Below are 26,715 nucleotides of genomic sequence, written 5' to 3'. Positions count from 1 at the left end.
TTTTCAGAATTCTTTCTTAGAGCAGCTTTGCCAAGTATTTTTTGGAGGACGAAAACCCATGGAGAATTGTGAATTGGGTGAAAACCTAGTTAACAATAGAGGGGAATCTACACAGGTTTCCATTTGTGTTTCAATTGGATGAATTTCTCGTAGGTTTTACAGGTTTTCCTTTTAGCAATAAGCATCAAGTATTTGGTGCATTAGTTCAGGCAATTTCTTCAATAAATTAAGCCTCCAAGAGTTTGATTGGTCATGAATTTTCTGCAAGTGCTTCAAGGGAAATTGATTTCAACAGCTACCAGGAGTTCTAGATGCAGATTTAGAGGGTTTGGACTTTGGAGGCATATTATCTCAGCTTACCTTTCCTAGAGCCAACCATACCCTTAGACAAGCTGGCCGTACCATTTTGCAGCCAATTCAGTGCTCTATCAGGTTGTACCACTCAGTAAGGGTTTGGAAAATTGTGCTGATCTTTTGACCAACATTCATTAGCAGTGACTTCGTGATTCCACTAGGTATTAGGGATCAATTGTGATTCAGATTGTTTGTTTTTGGAGGAAAGTCAGCTAAATTCAATAACCTTGCCTGGAGGCCAGGCGTGGGACTTAGCATTCCTATCGCTACATTCAATATTTGTTTTTGATAATTATAATTGATGCAAATAAAGTCAATTGGAGCCACTTTTGCCAGTTGGATGCTCTTAAATTGTGACACATATTGAACTCATCAATAAAATTCCTTCTCTGGTTGAGCGTTGGACTCCGGGTATGCAAATCTTGTTCTTGGTGATTCAATTCCTATAATTCTGAAAAATTGTCTTTGCTGTTCATAAAAATCAGAATTCAGAAATTTATATCAGTCATTTATATTTTCACCAACTGTGTTCAAAAGTATTGTTTGAAAGATCCCTGATTATAATTCTGATCCAAACTACTGAATGTTTCCAATTTTGGTACTTTGACCAGCGAATGTGTTTTCAGATTTTTGTAAGTTTTTGGGGTTTTGACAATGCATAAAGGAAATAACAATGCAGTACAAAGGAACAACTGATTGAAATCAATTATCAGATTTCTGATTTTATTAACATCAAATATTAAATGCAAGAGATTAATGAATTTCAACACAATAATGCCAAATATGGCCTACCAGAGGCCCAACGCCCTACCTGGAGGCTGTGTTATTGACTAAAATTGAATTGAAGTAGACTGCTGCTACAAGTGTCTCCAACACTCATCAACAACTTTCATGAGCTTTATTCATCACTCTTATAATTAACAAAAACAATTGAGGAGGTAGAATGCAAATATGAAGCTTTTCCCAAATTCTTGCCAGTTTAACCACCAGGATTTGGCACCAAATTCCCAATGAATTGCTGATAGCTCCCAAATAAGCTGAGGTAAGATCAATCTAATCAACCAACTGACTTCCCTATTGCCTGACAATGATTTTGCACACAAACCCTGCCTCCAAAACCTTCTAATTTATTTTATTGCAAACCCCAGGCTGCTGAAATGGTACGGCTTGCATAGACATCAAATATGGACTGTACATTCACAAATATCTGCCCAGATCTGATCGAATTTTTCAAGTAATGCTGATTCCAAAGTTTGCTTGCAGAATGAGCCCTTCAATGGCCTCAAACAAGCTTCTGATGTGTCCCACGTGGTGCCTGTAGAAAGGATTTCGTCCTTTTGAAGTCAAATTTGAGGGTATCGTCCCAAACTTGGTGATTTGTGGGAAGTTGCAGACCTGCAAATTACCAATACTACAAAAATAACCAATGCATAATGACTTGCAAAAACTCTTTTCCATCTCTTTAATCCTCTTGCCCTAATTCGAACCCCTAAAAGCATCTTTTTAAGATTCCAAATGGAATCTTAATCCTCCAAACTTGTGCGCCCAACTTGAGGGGTCATTTGTCATTAAAGAGGGGCCAATTTAATATTATAAAACAACCTAGGTAAATGTGCCAAGGTAATTTCATAAAGTTGTTTTATAATAACTTGTAACTTAACTTTTTCTAATGCTTTTACAACTTTAATTTATAAAGTTACTTTATTAACTTACCAAAGTCATAAAAATGACTAAGTGTAAGATTCCCTTTGGCAAGTAGATCATCCCCAAACACTAGAATTCACCTGTGGAGATAGGTGTCAGGTGAATTTCCCATCCTGATAGATCACTCGGGAAGTGGGGACATTACATTGTTTCATTGGCATATAGTTAATGTTAAAACTTTGTTCAACATTGGCATCAAAACTCAAACAAAAAAACATGAAACTATCCTAAAAACTTTCAATCAGCAAACTCCAGAATCGGAAAAGTTAGCTTAGATTGGTTGGGGATCTTTCATTTTAGTATTTTGCTGTGAATTCTTTCTACATTAGAATGCTGTTTTAAGTGTGAGATGAGCTGTAATTTCAGAACTATTATTAATTTTTGGGATTTATTTTCTGAGTAATATCTGAGTCATATGATCTATACGAGTGTTGCAAGTTCTTCATGTGTTTTGAAATTATTGTATTTGTTTCACTTGGCTCTTTATAAAACTTGTAAACAACTCCAACTCTCAAAGGAGACTCAGAAAAATCGGACTTAAGAATGAATACGTGCCAAGTGTTTGACGAAATGTCAAACAACCAAAAGTGAAAAAGTTTAGGAAAAAGGACAGGGTTGCTTACATAGAATACTTGGTATTTTATTCTGTGTTGGAGAGTGTCACAAAACACACATCAACACTTATGTCTTGGGTTTTGTATTGGAAGAACCTTGGAAGCACTACATTGCATTGAGCATCATTTATGGCATAAATACCTTGTGTTGCAAACCATGATGTGTGAACAATGGAATACATCTGAAGAAGCAACTAAAATTGCCATGGATAACGAAATCTTGCAGAAGGAAACATATCAATAAAGGATTTGGTTTTTTGAGCAGTTGACTCAGAAAACTCAACTTATTGAGGCTCAAGTTGCTCAACTTTCTGAATATAAACAGGAAGTGTCTCAGTTAAAGGCTAGTGTGGCCGAGATCGGAAATCTTTAGGAGTCTGTCAATATAGTTAAGAGCTCCAGGGAGTGAGAGGCTGTCCATGTAGCTAAGATGGTGTGGACAGAAGAGGTCTAAAATCTCCATGCTGCAGTCAAGTAGCCATGACCTTTTGGTGCAGCTTCTTCAAGATTAGCTATGGCCAGTGTACTTCTAGGGACATCTTCTTCATCAACTCTTCTATGAAGATTGTTCTAAATTTTTATATGCTTGTGGGAGGGAATTCAACTTTAATTATTAGGGGGATAATCTAAATAATATATGTGCATGCTATGCTAAGATCTATTAGTCTGACTTATTTTGTTATCTAATTGTTGCCTAAAGGTAGTAAGTAAGCAAATGGTTATAAACAGTTAAATCAATGGTCATGGTCAAACTGGCAACTGTTGGACCTTTAATTCGAACTTCCAATGTCAAGGAAGGGTTGCTGATTTATACGGGGTCCTCTGTGCACTGCTTTTGGTGTAACTGAACTCTACCTTGAAATAAAGTATCAATTGTGACATTCACTCCTGGTATGAACTATTATTCTTAATTTGTACTGTTGCATTGTGTAGTATAGAATATCAGTAGTTTATAAAGTGGTTCCATATTTAATTTAGTTTTTTGGAATCCTTTGGGTGATGATTTTTTGGAACCCTCTAAAATATGCCCATTTCAATTATATTAATATACTTATTTCTCTGTATCAGTAGGTGTCTCTTTTTAAGCATTCATTAACAAATGGCATGCTCCAACGAAAGTAAAATAAATAGCATAATGCAACAAAGTTAACGAGTATCAAATGGATCCACAATATCCAAATTCTTTTACATGATAGACTACAGTATGCTAAAGACTTATAGAAATCTAAAATCATTAATGACAAAGAGTTGGTTTTAATTGAATGATACTTTTCATGAATATAGAAATTAATTTTCAGATATAAAAGAGATAAACCTCTAGAAAGAAGTGCTATGGCTCAATAGCTATACATGAAACGAGATGTCCCATGATATGTGATAAATGTTGTAGAAAATGGAAAATGAAGAATTTGAAATAGGTCTCTGATCTTTTTCTTTGATTGTGAAGCCACTGCAAGGCTCATGTACTATTTGACATGGTTTGTTATTGGACACATTCTTCTTTTGTCAAATATCTGGTCTATCACTTTGAGTATGACCTTGGGCCTAAAGATCTAACTTTTACTCCTGGAATATTTGTCACAGGACACAGATGTGCCACTTTCATACTCTCACAATGCACATTTAAGTGAATTGGCTGAATACAAGTCTGTAGGCACAGATTCCAGTGCAGTTAGACACACCAGTCAGGGAGGATTACTTGTAGACAGGGGTGTTGGAAGCTCACCCAAAACTGTACAGTCAGTAAGTAATGTTATTTTTCAGCACATAAGTTAAATTTGGACACAGAAAACAAGGTTGGTTATTGCTTGCATGGAGTGGAATGCCTATGCATAAATTGTAATATGTCAAATCATCTCTCTGTCTTGGTTATTATTGTCAAAGATTTCAATGTTTATGCTGCTAACAAAGGCATCTTTTCTGAGTCCAGAGAGTCTTCGCAATTTATTATGCCACTTTTGCATTTCTTGGGGAATTTTATTCCAAACAATTATTTCAATTGCTCTCATAAATATATTTTATGCATCCCTTACTGTTTGCCTTCCCATCTCCTGCATTTACATTCATATATAGAGCAACAACTACATTATCATACATGCAAGAGAACTATTAGCCATTTTCTCATCTAGATTTTACAAATTAGTAGTTTTCTTAATGAAAATGCTGATTTTATGCTTGGTTTATCTTTGAATCTGAAATTACTTTCTGTAATTATAATATATAGAATGCCATGCCAGAAGCAGCCGGAGCTGTTGCAGCTGCAGCTGTTGCAGATCGGATGCTTGGGCCAAAAGAGCACCAACAAATGGCTATTGTTTTGGTAAGTTTTAGATATTTCTCTTATTCAAGCTTGTCTAAGACAGAACTGAAAGATTATTATTGTTTGAAATTGGAGGAAAGAAACATTTTAATATTAAGGCAGCACTTCGTAATATCATAGTAGCAAAAACTGTTTGTGGAAAAAATTGGCAAACCAAAAGTATAAGATTTTTTGAAAAAATCAGGAAAAAATCGGCAAACAACTGGGAAGAAATTGGATTAAAAAAAAAACATAAAAATTGTAGAAAAAGAGAAAAAAACTATTTTTAAAAAAAACTTAAGGCATTTCCATAGCATAGAGATATAAAGGGCAAATAAAATAGAGTTTAACCCATGAATTGTGGAAAATAATTTTTATTGTTTATATTCATATTGCTGATTACATAGACAAATATTCAGTTAACTTTTTAAGAAGGCTGTCACCAAATACACTGAATAGTTATCTAAGTCTGAGATAAAATATTAGCTGTCTATGGAATAACTGAGATCAAAAGTTAACAGACAAATAGTAAAAGTGGAAGCCATTTTGAAGTGATCCAAGAATTTCATTGTGATTTGAGGCAAGGAGTTTTGTAGGGTTAATTCAATAATTTAGAAAGCTTATCAAATCATATTCCACAATTGCAATGCTTTATATCATAGCAACAAAAATCGTTTGGGGAAAAAATCGGAAAACCAAAAGTAAAAGATTTTTTGAAAAAATGGGTAAAAACGTGGATTTTAAAAAATCGTAAAAAATTGTAGAAAAATAGATACAAACTACATTTTTTTATAACTTAAGGTCATTTCCATAGCATAGAGATATAGAGACTAAATAAAATAGAGTTTAACCCATGAATTGTAGAAAATTGATTTTTGTTGTTTATATTCATATTGCTGATTACATAGACAAATATTCATTTAACTTTTTAAAAGGGCAGTCACCTAATACACCAAATAGCTGTCTAAGTTTGAGATAAAAGATTAGCTAAGTCTATGAAGTAGCTGAGATCAAAATTTATCAGATAGAGATCCAGCTGTTGTTAGGAATTTAGTAAAAGTGGAAGCCATTTTGAAGCTATCCATGACTTCCATTGTGATTGAGGCAAGGATTTTTCTAGGGGTAGTTCAATTTTTGAGAAAGCTTATCAAATCATATTCCACAGTTGCAATGCTTTATATTCCCTGATGGCAATTGGTAAGTCTTTTATATGGGGTAGATTTCAACAAAATGCATTGGTTTAGCCGAAGTAAAAGATTAGCAAGCCACTAGTTTTGGCAATACCTAGCTTGCAACTACTATTTTAGGTAGAGACAAGTTTTAATGATTGTGTGTTGGAAGCTCTTTTATTACAACTATGTAAGCTTGTTTGTTGTCATTCGGATTTATTTTGTGGAGCACTTTGGATATATTCCTCACATAATGAATTGTATGTCTTCGTTTGAGCAAAAATTAACTATATCAATTTTAAATTAAAAGTCATATATCTATATATATATATTATATATATCTTCAGAATTTTAGTGTTGTGGTAGAAATACTCCATTGGTTAGGCAGCCACCAAGGTTCAAACCCCTATTGGGCCAGTGAGCTCGTGGGTTTGAACAAGTGAAGTGTGGGGAATGATGAACCCCAAAAAATGGACAAAATAACAAACTTTTTCAATGTTGATTCCACATTGACTTTGATTCTGTCTGGATCAACCTTATTTCTATGCAATTTAGTAATTTCACAAGTTCTTCTAGGATTTTACAAGTTTTTATAATGATTTTTTTCTCTTTCTTTGCCATTTTTTTTGGGTTTTAACATGATTTTAATGTGATTTAAATGCATAAAACATTGAAAACTGGGTCAACGATTTTTTCGTGAATTGGAATTTTTTTTGGGAATAAATCGGTTGACTCCAGGATTCAGGATTAATTGGGTATAATCACGATTTTTTGTAGACTATTGCTTCTATGCTTCATACCACAAAAATCTCTAGTTTTGTGTTTTCATGATTATTGTTCTATTGTATCAAGCCTCCTTGGGCTCTATAAATTTGATAGATACCTGAGCATGGAATTGGCATCTAGCATTCTCATATTTGATGCAAGGCATAGGAATTAAGAAGAAACATGTTAGGCTGGATAAATCTGTAGAGAGAAGAAAAACATTTATTATATCAAAGGTATTTTATAGACTTGTATTTGGTAAAAACTTCACCCAATCGATTTCATGCATAATGATCCTGTATTTCAACGTGTTAAGTTTTGGCATGAAATCCAGTTTTGGTTAGATGAGTGGTTCTTTGTTTTTGAGTCTTTGACAATACAATATAATAGGATGACCTTGTAAATAATTGAGTTTACCAAGCGCTCTACGTAGCTTGCTGCATCTTGTGCTGCAAGACATGTACCTTTATATTCAATCAATTTAGATGATACAGCATATATAATTTGTTTTTGACTAGTCCATGAAAAGCTACTTGAGTCAAGATGAGACACATATTCAGAGGTAGATGTGCAATCATCTATATGTTCATCTCAATCCAAATAAGTGCACACTGAAAGAAACCAACACTTGAATAATTATATTCAAGTTAAAGTTGATGTGTGTTTTTGAGTTTTCTTGATATCCTCTTTGCGTTTTATGATGTTTTATGTTATTTAAACATAAAATGGGCCACTATTACAAACAAGAAGAGAGATAACATGTCTAGTAGCAGCTCTTTAAAGAAGGCTTCCTACAACTTGTCTGTACAAAGAACCGTTAACCTTCTCAATAATTGAAATGAGCACCATGTCTTGTATGAGCTTCATATGGAATGGGAAACTCTTTCAATCATCCAATATAAAATGTCTAATCAAATCTAACTTATATTTCTGGTTTTGAAACTATATTTGTACCTTTTTCCTTCTATTTAGTATGCCAAGAAAATTATACAACCACCAAAAATCAGTCATGTCAAATACTTATTTGAACTATCCTTGAGTTTTGTGATCAAGTCAATGCAACTTCAAGCGATCACAAAGCATCAACATACAAAACTACAAATGAGGCCCACATCAACCTTCTCAACCTACTATCCCGTATCAAATTTCTTCGTTTTCTCTAGATCACCTTTATCACTTGCCAGACCTTCCTAGGATGCCATTAATGACCAAATTTGATCTCTACAACTACTCCATGACTATTTTAATGCCTAAGAATAGTTGCTCGTCTCAAAGGGTGTGGATTTTTTGTGCAATTTCAATAGTGGATGATGAAGCTAACCATGCTACCATGAATGTGGTAGTTGAGTCTAGGCCCTCTTTGTGCTTTTGGCCTTGTTTCACCCATCATTCATAACTAACCTAAGAAATCTTTAAATGAGTCTTCTTTGGTCAAACTTGCCTAAATGTTGCTCCTCATCATCCCCCATGTTCCTATTAGTTGTTGGAAGCTGCAAAAAATCCAAAAAGTTCTAAATTTGGGAAGGTTTGGTGATTTTCCTCTGTTTGGTAGAGTTGTGGAGTTTCAAGGACTTTTGGAATTCTTCCACGTGCTCGACCTACTATCTTGATTGCTAGTCTCGTATACATGTTTCTCAAAGTTCAGTGTGTCTCTCCTTTGTTATGTCTCTTTTTTCCAAAAAAAAGTTCCCACCCTCCAAAAATAGTAAGTTCCCACCCTCCAAAAATAGTAAGTCAGGGCCATAAGACAGTTTGGGAAAATAAATTAATGTAAGAATTTATTTGTTTTGATACAAATCCATATTACTCAGACAGATAGATATTAAATGAATTTCTTCATTTAGTGGGCATGGGTTTTTAGAAGTTTCCTTGGCATCCTTAGGCAATTTTGGCAACTAGTGGTTTTGAAATGAAAGTTGCCAAAAATGATCATTTCCATTTGATTCAAGTTTTCTTCATTTGAACTAGTGATATTTGAGCGCCCAAAATAAATTTTAAATTTGAATTTCATATATTAAGAAATTTGGACATTTGGGGGGCATTCAATATTTGGCTATTCAGTTTGAGCTTTTGCTTACAATTCTTCAGGGGCTGATAAACTAGTAGAGAAGGAGACTATAGAACGAGATGTTCGAAAGTTTCAGGTGACCTAAGGACAGGAGTCAAAGGATTACCAGGTGTTCTAAGGATGGGAGTCAATGAATAACATAGTATATAGAGATTATCACCGTGCTTAAGGACTCAACAGTTTCAACAGTTTTTTAGAGTTTTGGCTTGCAGGTGTTTGTGGAGTAGTTTGTAGTATTCTATTGTGTATTTTTTGTTGCAGAAGTTTATTTGTGGTTTGATAACGTGGTAAATCTACTAATTTGTTGTATTTTCCTTTATTCATGAATCAAAGTAATATGTTGTAAGTTTGGAAGGGTTTCATTGAGTCTTTTGTGTATTTTGGTGAAATCAGGTATGTTGAAATTGATAGATTGGCATGCAGATTTATGTTTGAGATAAACGATATCAAATCTATGATTCATGGAAGCAATATGCCATCCCAATATTTTTATTTTATATTATTTATTTGCATATTGATGTCGTGTCTTTGCTATGATATCAAACCCAACACCCAATAAATCTAAACCCTAGGCATTCAAAGAAAAATGGGAAAAATAATATTACTATTTTCCTAACAATGGCCGACCCAAGTTAATGGCTGACATATGTTTATTTGCATTTAATATTTTGGATAGGATGAGGAAGGCCAACTAGGGCAAAGGGAAGTTAGGGCCGACCTAGGGCATATTACAAAGCAACACCCTTTGAGATGGGATAAAAATAAATAAATAATAACTATCTAAGTAATGATGGCCGACCTAATCAAAGAGAGGTGACCGTTGGGTGAAGAGGCATGTTGAGGGATATATAAACAAGTCTTCAATGGACATTAGAAGGAGAATTCATGGAACATCATTTAAATCTCTGAGTTTAGAGCATATATAAAGGTAGATCGGTGTTGGTATGTTTGCCGTTGCGCCAAAAGCTTGAGCTGTCAACAAACATCACAAACACCAGACTTACCTAGATCCACGGGAGGCGGTTAAGCCATGTCGCGAACCCCGAAGGAGGTGCTGACCACCAAGTTAACAATCTCCCCCTTAGCATCGACTGAGGGTTCCGCATTGACGGAATGAAGGAAACTTCTGGGATTCGAACCCGTGACCCAAGGATCTGATACCAATTGTTGGTATGTTTTCTGTTGCGCCAAAAGCTCAAGCTGTCAACGAACGTCACAAACACCAGACTTACCCAGATCCACGGGAGGCGGTTAAGCCCTGTCGCGAACCCCGAAGGAGGTGCTGACCACCAAGTCAACAATCGAAATAAAGAACCAGACCAGAAATTCAAATAATTATAATCTGCATAAACCAAGAAGAATTACATCTGTAGATCAGTTATAAACTTCAGCAATCAGGACAAAACATCAATAAATAGTAGAAGCTCTCGTATACAGTGATCAGACCTGATCTCAGCCGTGGTAACAATATAATAATGTCTATTTAAATTACTCTTGAATTAATATAAGCTAGCTAGCACCATATGTTCATATGTTTTCTCACATATATTAAATGGGAATAATAATGCATTATCTCTATATGTGTTCATATCATAGTTACAAGACTCGGACTCGACAAGCTGATTTTTGACTCAGACTCGGACTCTGCAAAAACTTGGCCAAGACTCGGCAAATTGAAAAACCTAGAAATTCAAAGATTTAAAGAATTTAAAACCTATTTCATGCATCCTATGTTGGCATTCTACACTCAGATGAGAATAGTTGATGTTGTCATTGATGGCAACCAACTGGTAACATGGTTCATAGCTTACATTGGCAACAAACATCATCTACTGGCACCGGGAGGCACAACGAGATTATTCTCACTGGCACCTAGTCTACACCAACAAAAGATCTTACCGACACCCCAACCGACATGGAAATTATATTGTTTTGTATTGTAATTATATTGTACAGCCGACATGATGTATTGTAAAGACTTATATATGTATGAGATCTTATAGGTCATTTTGTAAGTGACATAGGTATGTGAAAAAGTGTGATAAGGTATGCAAAATATGCATAGGTAATTAATGCAAGTGGTATATGAGAGCGAATATTTGTATATGCATTTTGATGTAATAATTTTGATGATCAAATAAGAGCAGAGCAGAGCGAAGAAAGGTTTATGGCAGAGGTATTTGATAGAGCTTAAACCGGTACTGAATCAAGCATTGTAGATGCTATTTTTAGCAGTACATTGTCATTGCATTTAATCATCCAATTTTGTAGTCAGTGTGACTCCTTTTTGTGATTGTGCAGTGAGCTCTAGGTTGTTGGCCTTCCTGCATGTGCAGGCCCCTATTGTATCAGTAATATTTATTCATATTGGCCAGTGAGTAAATATTGTGGGTCACAAATCCCACCGAGGTTTTTCCCCTACCGGGTTTCCTCGCCAAAATATCTTGTGTTTTGGTGTGCATTGATGTTGTCTCTCTTATTTCTCTTTATTGCTTTATTGCTTGTTTACCGGTACATTAATTTTGGTTGTAAAGTTGCAAACAAGTTTAAATATTTCATATACCGGTTAGACACTGATTCGCGCCCCCCCTCTCAATGTCTTTGGGACTGATCAAGTATCTAACATCGTATAGTAAATAAACTTTAAAGACACAATATCTCATCAAATAGAAGCTACTTTGAACTTTTACACAAGTTTACATTGATCACATAAGCATAAATGCAAATTTTAGGCTTGAGCTGAAGGAAATAGGCTAAACTAAATAACACACTAGAAATATTAAAAGTGTCAAATGTCTACAAAATTCATGGAATATGAAATCCATGGCATCAAAAGTTCAAAACATATATCAACATAAACGCTAGAGCCTAGAAGTCTAAGGCTTAGAGGAGCCAATATCAATGATCACTTGACCCTGCAACCGTCCTACATGTGCACCTAAGATAGGTCCTAGAACGTTCTGCAACCATGATATCTGCTTGTGTCTTAGGCTCATCCTCAGTGACATCAACATCCTCATCCACATCATCCTCGGGCTCAAGGTCCTCCAATGGATCTCCTCGTGCAAACAGTCCTCTACCTTCGTCTATGGTGCTAATAACTACATCTTTTGGCTGAGATAAATGTTTGAGTTTGCCTTTCACATTAAAAAAATTATTGACCATCTCTTCTTCACTAAATGATGCCATGCTTACAACTTAAACCGGTTGGTAGGATACTCTGTCCTGATATCACTGTAAAGAGCCTACCAAATTTTGACCCAACTTTATGCACCAACTCAGCTATATAATTGATTAGGCAATTTATCAAATGGTTTTCTAGTTCGTCTTACAATGAATTTTTTGATTGGAAATGGTTTGCTCATAAACCTAAATGATTTGAAATTTGTTTACATCATAATTTCATTGCTTTCAAACACAAAAATACAACAATAATTTATTAAAACAAACAATTTTTTATTTTTTTTGCTTTATGGGTTTTGCTGGGCGCAGAGTCTCAGGCTCAAGACTCGGCGAGTCTGCGGAGTTTGATAGACTCTGCGAGTCTGAGTAGACCCGGCCAGACTCGACCGAGTCTAAGTTCGAGTCTAGGGTCCTCTGGACTCTGTAGAGTCTATTTGCCTCTGGACTCGCAGAGTCTGGGCCAGACTTGCAGAGTCTTGTAACTCTGGTTCATATAATATCTTACATATTAGATGAAGGAAATAATGATTTCTATATGTATGATTAATGCTATTAGTCAAGTTTAAGGAATACGGGGATACAAGGAGGGGGAACAACGATGAGGTCCTCTCCTAAGTACGCCACCTCATGGTGGTAACCAAATGGTCCCATGAGGCCAAAGGGGCACAAGGAGTGTTGCCCTTGGGCTTAGGAGGGAGGGATTCTCAAGACACCCTATTGTAATCCTCCTGACTTCCCTATCACGATTGGCCATGAGATTAAGGAATTTAGATCATAGAGGAAGATAAAGGAAGGATGGTGAGGGGAACGACTATAAGAATCCTTACTAGGTATGCCACCTCATGCTGGTGACCGAATGGTCCCATGAGGCCAAGAGGGATTGAATATCTGCTCTTGGGCCTAGGATAGAAGAATTTTTTGGCACACTAACATACCCTTTATCTTAGCCTCCCTATGGTTGAGATCCATCATTAAGTTATGTCTATCTTATAATCAAGTCAGTGTTCCTAAACTATGTTTTGCTTACTATTTCTAACAAAGATTTGTATAATTATGTTTTCAATGATTATCTAACATGTTTGCAGGACCTTAATTTGGGAGATCTAAGTTGGTACATAACCCTATTCCATCTCCTACTTCCTTGGAAATTTGATTTTAGGGCAAAACTAGGGCATTTAATAAAAGGGACATTACAAATGAGTTTCATGAAGTTTTCTTGAAAGACATTGTAGTTTTGCAGTAATTATTGGCACCATTTTGGCCTCTTAGAGTTGAGCATTTTGTTGCAAAAGTTATTGCAAGAGTTGTTTGTTGTGTAAATCACTTTATGACGGTAAAATGGAACTCTATTCTTGCTGCAAGTCTGATTATCTAGTTATAAAATAAGTTTTATGTGAATATTGTTATATGCTTCTGGATTCAATTGCGTGTGTTTTATTTGTTTCAATGTTTCGAATCACACTCCATGATCCATCATCACAATATTCATCATGAACTGTGGAAATTTAATATCTTTGAAGTTTTATGTGGTTTAATCATTTTTTGGTGGTGTTGTTTCAAGATATTTCCTTGATAGTTTGGCATAGTTTTCAGATTGTTGCAAGGTTTCATTTAAGGCTTTAATAGAATATTAAATTTGATCTAAATCCTTTTCCAAGGGATATTACATCTTTCCTTCCATTTTCCTTCATACCATTAACTTGTGGGTCTTTGGCAGACGTTCAGACTTATGTTGACCTCTTGTCTTACCATCTTCCTCCACATCCCCAAAAGCTTCCATTACTTTTACTTTTCAGACTTGTAGACTTCTAACAAACTTCTTTCATTTTTAATTCTTTCGACCTTTTAACCTTAGGTCAAATTCCACCATTCATCTTTGCACTTTGTTCCTTTTTGTGGACTTTTGAGGTTCATTGGGAGTTCTTGCCAACCTCTAGGTCTTATCCGTTTTCAATCCCCACAACCTTCATTCCCTTTTCTTGCTTCCCTTTTTGTAGACTTGCGGATTTCTAACAAATTTCTTCCGTTTTCTCCTCCATCTCCTCCACTTCCCTCCTCTAGTTTTGCATGTTTTTCCCACATCCTTTCCAATCCCTTTGGGAAAATTGTTTTCCCTCTCTAGACATTAGACCTCTAGTTCCTTGATCCTTTCTCACACTTCTTACATTTCCCTTTTTGTGGAATCTTTTTGTACTTTTGGACATCCTCTAGTTTTTTGTCCATTTTCCCTGCTGAATTTTGCATAGTTTTCCCACCTTAATTCCAATGTCAATGTCCAAGGATTTCTAGACTTTTTGACAGTTTTAAAGATTCACCAATTTCCTAAAAACACAAGTTCTCTTTCTTTCCACTTGTACCATTTCTAAGCTTTTGAAACTTGTCAAAGTGTCAACAAAGAAAGCATTGAAGATTTTCTAGGTTTGTAATCTTGTTGAAATTCCGAGGTTTCAAAATTTTCAAAATCGTCAACAAGCTTTAGTGGATATTTGGAGTTCATTTAGTTCTTCCTCCATTTCCGTTTGTTGGTTCTATATTATTTTCCTTCTTTCCTTTGAAGCATGTCATTCACTCATTGTCATCCCTCTGTGGAGTTTTGTCGGACCTTCGGATTTTATTTCCATGTTTAGTTTCAACCTTTGGTCTCACAATGGAGGCTCACATTTCCTTTCTCAACCTCCTACTTCGTATCAAATTTCCTTGTTTCCTCTAGATCACCTTTGTCACTTGCTGGATCTTCCTAGGATGCCATTAATGATTGAATTTGATCTCGACTACTACTCCAAGAGGATTTTTATGCCTAAGAATAGTTGTTTGTGTCAAAGGGTGTGGAGTTTTGTGAAATTTCAATAGTGGATGATGAAGCTGATCATGCTATAATGAATTGGTAGTTGATTTCTAGCTCTTGATGGTCCTCATACCTTTTCTAGATTGTCTATCTTTCAGATTTGATGGAATTTCATTTGTCTTGCACACCACATTCACAACCTATAGGAGTTTCTTTATTGCTTCTAGACAACCCACCTTCCTACACGAAGTGGGACACTATTAATGGTTTGAATATGGATGCAATTAGACAAAGATTGGCTTTCAAATGAATCCTTGTACTTGTGGACCCCTCAGACATGATCTATTTATAGTCATGTTGTTCTTGATGTAAAAGGAATTATTTTAAGTGTATGGCCATGTTTAGATTATGCAAGTAGGCATGGATGGCCATGTGGTGGTGCTAAGATATATATATATATATATATATATATATATATATATATATATATATATATATATATATATATATATATATATATATATATATATATATATATATATATATATATATATATATATATATATATATATATATTATTGAACCCTTGGGGCCAAGCAAAGCTTGGAGTAGCAACCCCACCATTGACGAAAGAGAAGTGAGACATGTATTGTTTCAATCAAAGAAGAGTATGCGCACTAATGGAGAAAGGCGAGAGAATCGGTTCTTCCTTCGAGAAAGATGATGGGAAAATCATTGTAGAGCTGAAACGAAAGAGAAAAGAGTGACAAACTAGGAAGGTTTCCTTCTAGCAATGGATTTGTGGCCTATTTTGTATTGTGATGTTTTGGGTATTCTTTGAAAGGGTGTGATACCATATTGTAATGTTTTGATGTGTAGATTTGTCATCTTTTGGAATGTCTCCGTAAATATTTTATGTGCTTTTGATGATCTTATCGATCTTCTTGGTTACATTTGGTCATTTTAGTGTTAATTTTGGCTAGTTTGTGAATTGGAAGGTAGTAGAACTTCCTGTAAAGCTTTCGTAGGGCATCTTATCAAACTCAGACAAGAAGTGTGTAGGTTCATTCATGGATAACTAAGATATGTTCCATTGGACGTTTTGCAATTTTTTTTTTGTGCTTATTTGCATACATAGAGCCTAGTTTGTGTGAAAATGAGAGGTAGAGTGCTTGTTGTTACCTTTATTAAGGTATCACAAAGTGAGTTTTAATTCGTGTTCCCCTTGATTTGTAAACCTTGAGACTCTGTTGTCCTTGTTGGATAAAGGCACTCATCTACTTTGTTCTCAACCTTCCTACTTACCAACACATTCAAAACAACTAACATTAATCTACATGTTATGTTGTGTTAATGTTTGTTTTCTTTACTTCAATTTCCAGATGTATGTGATATCATTAGGGTTTCTCTAAGCAACAATTTCAACCTCTTTACATGGCTGTCCATCTACTTTAGAAAGCTGCAAAACTCTTGTATTATCAAACCAATAAATAGGTACTTAATGATAGACAAATAAGAGTTTTATATGCAATGAGTATGGTTTGTTGTAGGATTTAATTTTATTTCTTATAATTATCCTTTAATATAGCACCATAGGGAATACCCCCTTGGCCTAGTAGAGCCTAAATTCGAAGAAGGCATTAGTCACCTTACCAAATTGGACCATTGTTGTTCTTGCTTGATCTTAAGTTATAGTTCTTTTGCCTTGAGATTGACACCCTTGGCACTCAGAAAAGCATTTGCTTTAGGGGTTTGTGAGCCAATACGATGTAAATATCTCTTTATTCTTCTAAGGTCAACCATTTGTACAAGGCATCATGTTGTTTGTTCTAAACTTTGATGCAAACCAAGTTATCATGACGACATGAAACTTTGTTTTAATTTTTTTTTTTAAAATGAACTTTATAAATGCTTACATGGACTAGCTGCCTCCCATGGATCCGTTAACTTTGGCATTTGTAGATGAAATTAATGGGTCAACCTTTTGGTTTAATGACAAGCGTGGGCCAACAACTAGTATCAGAGCCAAAGGTGTTTGGTTCAAATCCCCTCGAGTAATGCTGAGGGGGGGATTGTTGAACAATGATCAGCATCTCCCTTCGGGGTATGCAACATAAACTAACCACCTCTCCTATATCCGTTAACTCTAGCGTTTGTATCAGAAATTGATGGGTCGATCTTTTGGCTTAATGGCAAGCGTGGGCCAACACACGGGACTTCTAGAAGTCCCTCAGCCATTTATGAGATATTAGGGTATCCCCAAAATGTCCACAATAGGGGGGTACATCTTGGAGCTGTCCCTTGCTTTTGTAGGTTATCTTGGGGTTGTCCTTTCTTTGTTGGTGGCAAGGAGACATTTCATCCCCATCCCCATGTCTCCAAAATGACCCTGTTTTTGTAACTTTGTATTTGTAGGAGGGGATGTGCCCTGATGTAATGATGGTAGAATCCAATAATATATTTCCTCATTGGTGAGTAAGTCTGAAACTTATCCATAAATGCCTTATTAAAATGTTTTGTTTTGGTGGTATCCTTTGAAACAATTTTAACCTATGATTTCCTTGGAACTGTGCCATCTATGTTCTCCAATTTTGAAGAGCTACCCCAAAGGAATCATATTCACTCTTGATGCCACTTGAAAAGTAAATGCGTCAATTTTCCTTTCATGATGAAAGTTTCTTCATTGTCTGTAAAAAATCCGGCCAAAAATTGCTAAAAAGCACTCATTGTGATTCTTTTATCTTTAATCGTTGGCATAATTATTATAATAGCATAAAGCTTATAATATATTTAGATGTCTGCTAGCTGTCATATATTTTAATAATTACTTATGTTTAAACTATATTTATCCCCCTTTTGTTCATTTTGAAATTCTTATAACATGTACTTTGTTACAATCATCTTCAAAGTTTCGAGAACACTAATTCAGGTACAACATTTATTATCAATTTTCTTCTCTTGCCTCAAAAATTACATGCATCAGAACTATGACTCTGTTCCATATCTTTTTGTGATCTAGGTTGGGTTGCCTGCAAGAGGAAAGACATTTACTGCTGCAAAGTTGACCAGATATCTTCGCTGGCTTGGCCATGATACAAAACACTTTAATGTTGGAAAGGTCTGTGTTTTGCACATCTTAACTTTGCATATCATTTATATTGTCAGTCTAATTCTGTAGGTCTGTATGCATGGTTCTGTATTAGTAATATTATTATGTTATTACTGAGATGGCTTTCTTTGTATTTTGCTGATCAACAGTATCGTCGCCTCAAGCATGGTTTAAATCAGGTAGTGGTTCATTTCGGAAAGACCTCTTTGTTTTACAGAAAGTCTCTTTTCATATTAAAGGATCATAATCTTTTAGTGAACACTTTATCATTCAAGAAGTAAAAATGGCTATTATTATTAACCTTATACATGATACTAAATAGAGATATCTGAAAGCTGTTCATCTTGATTAATTAAATGAGCATACAAAGAGATGCTGAACTTAAGGCATTGGTGTACTGAAAAAGTTTTAGCTTTCTTCATCATATGTGCCTGGAGTCTCCAAAATGGTTTGAATTTATCTCTTTCATATAAACCTATTGTTAATTGTTCATGACTGAAAATTCCTTTTCTTAACTTGAGTGAGGCTTTCACTTAAACCATAAGTACATTTACTTATTAAGGGTTCATTTTTGATTGTCTGCTTCTTACTGTATTTGATAGTCTATTATAGAATCAATATTAAAACTTTGTATTTGTAACTGTGGGATAAGATTATTCTTGTACCATTTCATTTTCTTCATAATTTCAGTGGTGGGAAGCATATTTAAAGTAGTTTATGGAGAAACTCTGTTTTCATCAGCTTTGCAAAGCTTGTGAACTTCTTTTTCTAGTACATTGGAAGTATTTCCAATTTTCAATTTGCAAATTTTAAAAATAGAGCCCAGGGCTGACTCCCACCATCAGGTTTGCCAATTCTCAGTAAGAGTCAGATAAGAGCACACTGGAGAACTCACATTAATTATATCACTCATGAGATGTTTGTCTCCCTCTACACTTTCTTTTTCTATCACTACTATCTTTAGAGACAAGGACTCACAGTTTTTCTAAAACGCTTGATTTTAACTATCAAGCTCAGGTCTTGCTAGAACAATCTCAACAGCTCTGAGCTGAGAGATGAGGATGCAAATGGGAAGTAGTGTACATCCTGATTTCCATAGAAATTCAATAGCTGTCAATCAAAATTTTTTTCCAAAACATTTGTAGCTCTATTTAATCATCAAAGTTTCATCAAGAAGAGGTTCTCACCAAGAGAAATGGCACTAAATAAATAATTAAAATATAGCTTTAAATGGAGCCAAAAATGTTCATAGTACGTCTCTATTGCAACTTTCATTTGTACATCCTTACAACAAAATACCTCAAGAACAATTTTGTACATTAATGATTTAAAAAAGAAACAAAATTTAGAAATTTTACAATATTTCTAGGTATTTCATGCCTTCACACCTTGGCTTCACTCTCTTTTGAAATCTGTTTTTTTTGCTTTCATCTTACAGCTCTCATGCCTACCTTGGACACCACCAACACACCTGCAAATTCATTCTTCTCTTTCCTCTATTCCTTTTCTCTTGGCAAGCTGATTTCCTTCACTTTTCTAGGGCAATCCTCTACAACTACCCGCAAATCCTTTCTTCAAGTTTGCTTCTGTTGATTGCTTCTCTTTAACACCTTTAAAGGCTGCACTTATAGAGATTAAAACCATTGTAAGGTACCAAAAAGAGGCACCCAAACCTGTTCTTTCATTTACCTTCAATTCCATTTTGGAATTCCTCTATATATGCTCCAAATTCATCATTAAATGCTTCCAAATATGGAACCTAAGCTTTCTGCACCATATCCAATGCCTTGCTGGTGTATATTACTTCGAAAAATGAATAAAAATATAAACCAAGTCATACTCATTTGGAAATTTAAGAGTCTTTAATTGTTTTCTCAAAAATCACTAGCTTTTCCCTCCATTTTAAACACCTGAATTGAAAAAATAAGACAGCAATGGAATGCCAAAGGTCACTTGCCTTATACAAACTTATCTTGGCATCATAGTTGAGAAAATAATTAATTTTCAATTCTATAATATGCTAATGGATCCCTTCAACCCTTGAAACTTTGAATTTAAGCAACATAATACTCTTAAAACTACATTAATCACCCTGTTTGTCTTTGATTTTTGAAACGGAAGCCAAGTCTTGATAAAAAAAATATTTTATCTTTCAACACTCCAATATGTGTTCTTGAAGCTCCAACCTACACCAAAAATCATAGAAATGAGACTCGCCAATACTAGGCAAGTCGCACTAGACTCATTGAGTCTTGGCGAGTCCCGAGCCTAAGACTAGGCCATTTTATATTTTAAAAATCATCCAAAAAGTAAATGCTTTCTTTGGTTTATAACATACCCATCTAGGATTTAAAAAAAATATGAAAATGGTGTGCATTGTCCCCTAGAATCTTGCGAGTTGGTGCTGCCCCCAGACCCCGTTTTGGTGTTGGCCCCAAACCCCCATCAAACTATAAGTCCAAGCAAATTGTTTAGTATACAAGGACCACCATAGGCATGTCATAGTCCTTGTATTGCTGAAAAAGTTATAGTTGGCAAGAAAAGCCATTTTCATAATGCAAAATGTATCAATCACGCCTTGCATAGATAACTCATAGAAGAATCCCATCTATTAGTATTCTCGCCAAAGTCAAAATAGAACATAACCATTTATCTTTTTACTTAACCACTCCTCTTTGTTAATGAGCTTGTCAACAAAATTTGCAGTCTTTAAGGCTTAAAAATAATTAATAATAAATTCATCACTTGAATATAAACACCAATCATTGAGACAAGCAAATATCATGGCATCATGATCATCCATGACCTATCTTAGACCCTAGTGCATGACTAGTCATGATGTTGTGAAATATACCACCCCAATCTGCTGTTGCAAAATCCTCATTTTTTTTAGAAAGTTTTGTTTTTAGTAGTTTCTGATTTTTTTGAGTTTTCAATGATTTTCTGATTTTTTTTGTGTTTTGATGTTTTTTTTTTTTGAGATTGCAGATGATATGAAATGCAAATTAAAAAATAACTGCTGGAAATAAGAGGAACAAGAAATCAATACAACAAATGACCAATAGATGAATTCTTATTGACAAAAGGTTGATTACATACCCATGGCAGCATATATAGTTCTGATTTTTGAGTCTGATCTGCAATTTAGAGTTGCAGTTCTGATTTTTAAAGTCTGATCTGAATGTTAAAGCTCATATACAACCTGATCTGCTTCTTTTAACAGCTGCAAACCCTAATGCCCAGCTGAAAATTCTGTAGTTAGTCCAAACAATGTTACGGCTGGCTATGGGTAAGCAAGGGGTGACTGAAAATGAAGACAATAAGCTTCGATCTGCTCCTTGTATTGAATTTTTGATGAAGAAACCCTTGCTCTAACAGCTGATGCAATCTGCTTTGGTTTCCTTCTGCTGTTACTACTGATTTTTATAAACAAATCAACCCTTGGGAGGTATTGCACTCCTGTAGGCTTTCAAAACTGTGAAGGTTTCGTCTTGACAATCTGTAAAACTGAACACATGTTCTCCAGAGCTCCAATCTGCAATTTCCTCTTGTAAAAATGGCTTCTTAGATCCCCAAAATGCCTCCCATAATGTTCTTTTATTCACTCTAACCCTAATCGTTGCTTTTAGGGTTTCCTTTTTATTTCTTACAAAGTTTATACTTTGATTTTTATTTAAATTATTCTCTCCCTAGGAAGTTCAAACTTCTCAAGGGTCCACCTATCATGACATGAAGTCCGCTTTTTAAAAATAACTTGTGCCTACTAGGCGCACACTCCAAGGGGGGGGGTCACTTATTAATTTTTTTATCAATGCAAATTAAAATATTTAAGTTGGGACTTTAATATTTCAAATTTCTTATTCTGAACTCACCATCTGGTCTCCAAATTGAAAACTGAAGCTGCCACTGATACCAGGGTGAAGTCTAGGCGGAGTAAAGGAATTGGTAGTTACATTCTAAAAAATAGGGATTCCCCTTAAAACTAGGAAACTCACTCTAATCACTGTGAATCACTCATAAGGCCCCTTGCTATGCTCCATAGGCTTCCGGGTGGTCAACTAGTCAACTGATAGTCTCCTAAAAAATAGGAGACTGGCCTTGAGCTCCTAAAATGCCTCCCAAAGCTCCTCAAAGGGTCACAAGACCCCTAACTAGGCTTCCTATCCACTTTGTCAGCCTACAGGACCCCAATAATAGGCTAACCCCTTCTAGAAGCCTCTGATCTTAGGAAGGGTACATTACAATCTGCCCTCCTCGAGATTGCTTGTTCTCAAGCAACCTCAACTCTGGGTGCTGCAGGATTTGCTCACTCTCCCATGTAGCATCCTCCACTGGTAGATCCTTCCACTTCACCAGATACTCCTTGATAACCCTCCTCAATCTCCTCTCTTGAGTATCAATTGTGGCCTCAGGGACAAGAATCAGTTTCCCTTCCTCATCAAGGGGTGGCAACACTATAGAAAGAATCACATTATGCCCAATCGCCTTCTTGAGGCGAGACACATGTAAGACATTATGTACCCGACTGTCTGCAGGTAACTCTAAGTCATAAGCCACCTCTCCAATACGTCTAATGATCTTGAACGGTCCATAATAATGCAGCTTAAGTTTATCTGTTCCACTCTTCCTAAGTGGGGACTGTCGGTAAGGTTGCAGCATAAGGTATACCATATCATTGACCTCAAATGAATGTTGAACCTTGTGTTGCTCAACATATTGTTTCTGTTGATTCTGTGCCTTCTGAGTGTTTTTCTCAAGGACCTCATAATATCCTGCTTGTCTTGCAACAAGTCCTTGCCGCTAGGGACTCGACTGTCTCCAAGTAGCAAATCTAGGAAGTTAGGCGCATCATATCCATACAACGCCATAAATGGAGACATCTGGATGGACACGTGGTAGGTCGTATTATAGCAATACTCATACACATAGAGCCACCTAACCCATGCCTTCTACTACCCTGATATACAATTTTGAAGGTATCCCTCCACCCACTTGGTGACAATCTCTGTTTGTCCATCAGTCTGGGGGTGGTAACTGGTGCTCGGGGTGACTTCTGTGCCACTGAATGTGCCCCAAGTAGAGCAACTCTGTCATGCCAAACTCGCACTTGGACTCCTTGGCATACAAAGACTCCCTCTCCAGAATATCTAGCACCTCCTCCAAGTGCCTCAGATGCTCATCCCAAGTCCGACTGAATACCAATATGTCATTGAAGAAGATCAACACAAACCTCTGCAACTGATGTTGAAACACCCTGTTCATACATGACTGAAATGTGGCAGGTGCATTGGTTAGGCCGAATGGCATAACCAAGAACTGAAAGTGCCTGCAATGACATTTGAATGCTGTCTTCTCCACATCCTCCTCTCATCTGTATTTGATGATAACCAAGTCACAAATCGATCTTGGAGAAGTAACAAGCCCCGTGCAACTCATCAATCAACTCATTAATGCGAGGGATGGGGTATCTATTCTTTTTGGTCTTCTTATTTAGGGCTCGATAGTCAATACACATGCGGACTGTTCCATCCTTCTTCACTAATACAACTACAGATGCAAATGGGCTCTTACTAGGCCGAATGTGTCCCATATCAAGTAACTCCTTAATTGTCTTCTCAATCTCGTCTTTGATCTGCTTGGGTTGTCTATATGGCATGATGATGACGGGTTTAGCACCCTCCTCTAACTCAATGATGTGCTAAAGGCCTTTGTCTAGAGGTCTACTTGGTAGTATGTCACTAAACATCTTACTGTGTTTAGTTAGGATCTTTTGAATGTCAGGAGGGTAGCTCAACTTATGCTGCTCACTTGCTATAGGCATCGTGACATACTCTATTGCCCACTCAATCTGATGCTGCCCACTCAATCTGATCATGACAGAGTAATCTCTCCATCCTCAAGGAAACCATGCGTAAGCCACCATCTAACATCCCTCTGAATACATATTTCCCGTCGTTCACCTTAAATCTCATCTCCATGTTGCGTAGGTTGAGTGTGAACTCCTCAATAGCATGTAGCCACTTCATGCCCAAAACAATGTCCATCTCACTAATACCAACTACATAATAGTCCACTTGAAAGACATAATCATTAAGCTGTAAAGTCAAGTTAGAGATCCTCCTGGTACATGTGAGAGTGAAACCATTTGCTACCTTCACTCGGAATCCCTCAAACTCCTCGGCCTTGAGTCCTCTTTTGGCCAACCCCTCATCAATAAAATTATGTGTAGCTCCTGTATCCAATAAGATAATCATTCGTTGCCCTCCAAGAACTCTACGAATCCTGAAAGACCCCTCACGTTGAATGCTAGAGAGTTGTGACACGGGTCTATCATTCTCCTGCTCCTTCACTGAACCCTCGGAAGCACTCTCTTCTTCACTGTCACAAATTTCAGGTGCTGATTTGAATTTTCAGAATTTGAATCATCAGCTGAATAATATTCCATTTTGTTAGCTTTCCCATTAAAGGGCATTTATGCTTAGGATCCCATGGCTCCTTGCACTTGAAACATAGTTTCTTACGTCTCAAGTCATTCAAAGTCTCATCATTTTTTTGGAAAGGTTTCCTTTGCTGGTCCATGGTTTTATGAAAAGGTTTTTTATCCTTATCACTGGAAAAAGGATTTGATGAGAATTTACTCCTTGGGGCAACAAGCTCCATGCTGTAGGCCTTCTTCATGGCCTCCTATAAAGTGGGTGGATCAAAGGCCTTAAGCCATCCACGTAAGGGTTCTGAAAGCCCCTCAATGAAGAGAACAACCAACCGTCTCTCTAAAAGATCTGATACCATTACTGATATCCGCTGAAAATCAGCAATGTATATCTTTAAAGATCCATATTGCTTGAGCTGTGCAAGCTCTATAAAATACATCCTTGGGTACTTGTCAAAATGGTCGATGAGTTTATTTGTGAACTCGTGAAAAGAACTAATGGAGCGATGTCCCAGAGTGATCAAATTGTGGTACCACCACTCATGAGCCACACCATCCAGATGCATGGTAGTGAACTTAATCGCCTTTTCCTCTGTCATAGGTCTTAGGGACAAATAATTATCAAGCTTCTGCACCCAAGCTTGTGTTGTACACCGATCACTCCCATCATAATGTGGTAAGGTCAACTTACCCACCACTTGTTGAAAATCCCTATGCCCTTGTGGAGTACTATAGTCAAATCTACCAGATGAACCTGCCCTGAGTCACTTCTTGCCAATGAACTTGTCAAGGGTCAACAACTCCCTGATCTCTGGTGGCAAGGTCATATACTCTGTATAATGATGTCAGATTTTCTTTGTTGCAAAGGAATGGAGTTTAGGCTCTCGCCCCTGACAAGTAGGTGACTCCTCACGCTGAGTGAAAGTGGGTTGTAAGGGTCTGGGTATGGTGCTGGAGAAAGAAGGGTGCTCTTGGAAACCATTATGCTGACCACTGTCTCCCTGTGTTCTACTAGACTCACCATTCAGAGTGGTGTGTTGAGACTGATCCTTGTGAGGCTGGTTTTGCTTGGCAATCTGACCCAACAATTGAAACATCATGTCCATCATGGTATCAAATTTCTTCTTGATCTTGCTGTTAGGGCTGATTGAGCTAGCCCTCCCCTTACCTTCTCAGCCATGGTACCTGTACTACTCTCACTGTCACTAGAGTCTTTCCAGTGAATCCCAATAATGCAGGAGACTATCTTACCCTCCAAAACTGATGGTGGCTGCCACGGTTGATGTTTAATCTATCTAGTGTAGGTCTGAAATTCCTTGTCACATATCAAACTGTTTTTTGTTCATGGGATGGTAGGAAGTTCTGTGCTCTGATATCACTGAAATATACCACCCTAATCTGCTGTTGCAAAATCTTGATTTTGTTTTTGGAAAGTTTTGTTTTTATTATTTTTTGATTTTTTTTTTGAGTTTTCAATGATTTTCAGATATTTTTTTATGTTTTGATGTTTGTTTCTTTGAGATTGTAGTTGATATGAAATGCAAATTAAAAAATATCTGCTGGAAATAAGAGGAACAAGAAATCAATACAACAAATGACCAATAGATGAATTCTTATTGGCAAAAGGCTGATTACATACCCATGGCAGCATATATAGTTCTGATTTTTGAGTCTGAACTGCAATTTAGAGCTGCAGTTCTGATTTTTAGCGTCTGATCTGAATGTTAGAGCTGATATACAACTTGATCTGCTTTTAACAGCTCCAAACCCTAATGCCCAGCTGAAAATTCTATAGTTTGTCCAAACAATGATATGGTTGGCTATGGGTAAGCAAGGGGTGACTGAAAATGAAGACGATAAGCCCTGATGTGCTCCTTGGACTGAATTTTTGATGAAGAAACCCTTTCTCTAACAGTTGATGCAATCTGATTTGGTTTCCTTCTGCTGTTACCACTGATTTTAATAAGCAAATCAGCTCTTGGGAGGTATTGCACTCCTGTAGGCCTTCAAAACTATGAAGGTTTTCGTCTCCACAATATGTAAAACTGAATCCTTGTTCTCCAGAGCTCCAACCTGCAATTTCCTCTTGTAAAAATGGCTGCTTAGCTCCCCAAAATGCTTCCCATAATGTTCTTTTATTCACTCCAACTGCAATCGTTGCTTTTAGGGTTTCCTTTTTATTTCTTACAAAGTTTATACTTTGATTTTTCTTTAAATTATTCTCTCCCTAGGAAA

The 26,715-nt window shown here is 36.3% G+C and overlaps 1 protein-coding gene across 6 annotated transcripts in view; it reads left to right on the top strand.

Moving 5' to 3' along the window:
• The window catches only part of LOC131031592 (6-phosphofructo-2-kinase/fructose-2,6-bisphosphatase), a 281,317-nt gene that overhangs the window by 35,742 nt on the left and 218,860 nt on the right, over positions 1–26,715 (top strand). For all 6 annotated transcript variants that reach the window (XM_057962756.2, XM_057962761.2, XM_057962764.2 and 3 more), the window contains exons 4-7: positions 4,257–4,415; positions 4,897–4,992; positions 17,961–18,059; positions 18,200–18,229. In XM_057962756.2, coding sequence (XP_057818739.2) covers positions 4,257–4,415; positions 4,897–4,992; positions 17,961–18,059; positions 18,200–18,229 — 384 coding nt within the window. The remainder of the gene's footprint in view (positions 1–4,256; positions 4,416–4,896; positions 4,993–17,960; positions 18,060–18,199; positions 18,230–26,715) is intronic.

This window comes from Cryptomeria japonica, chromosome 6, assembly GCF_030272615.1.
Source record: "Cryptomeria japonica chromosome 6, Sugi_1.0, whole genome shotgun sequence".
Classification (NCBI taxonomy): Eukaryota; Viridiplantae; Streptophyta; class Pinopsida; order Cupressales; family Cupressaceae; genus Cryptomeria; species Cryptomeria japonica.
Note: the sequence above shows the minus strand (reverse complement) of the source record. Positions and strands in the feature narration are given on the sequence as shown.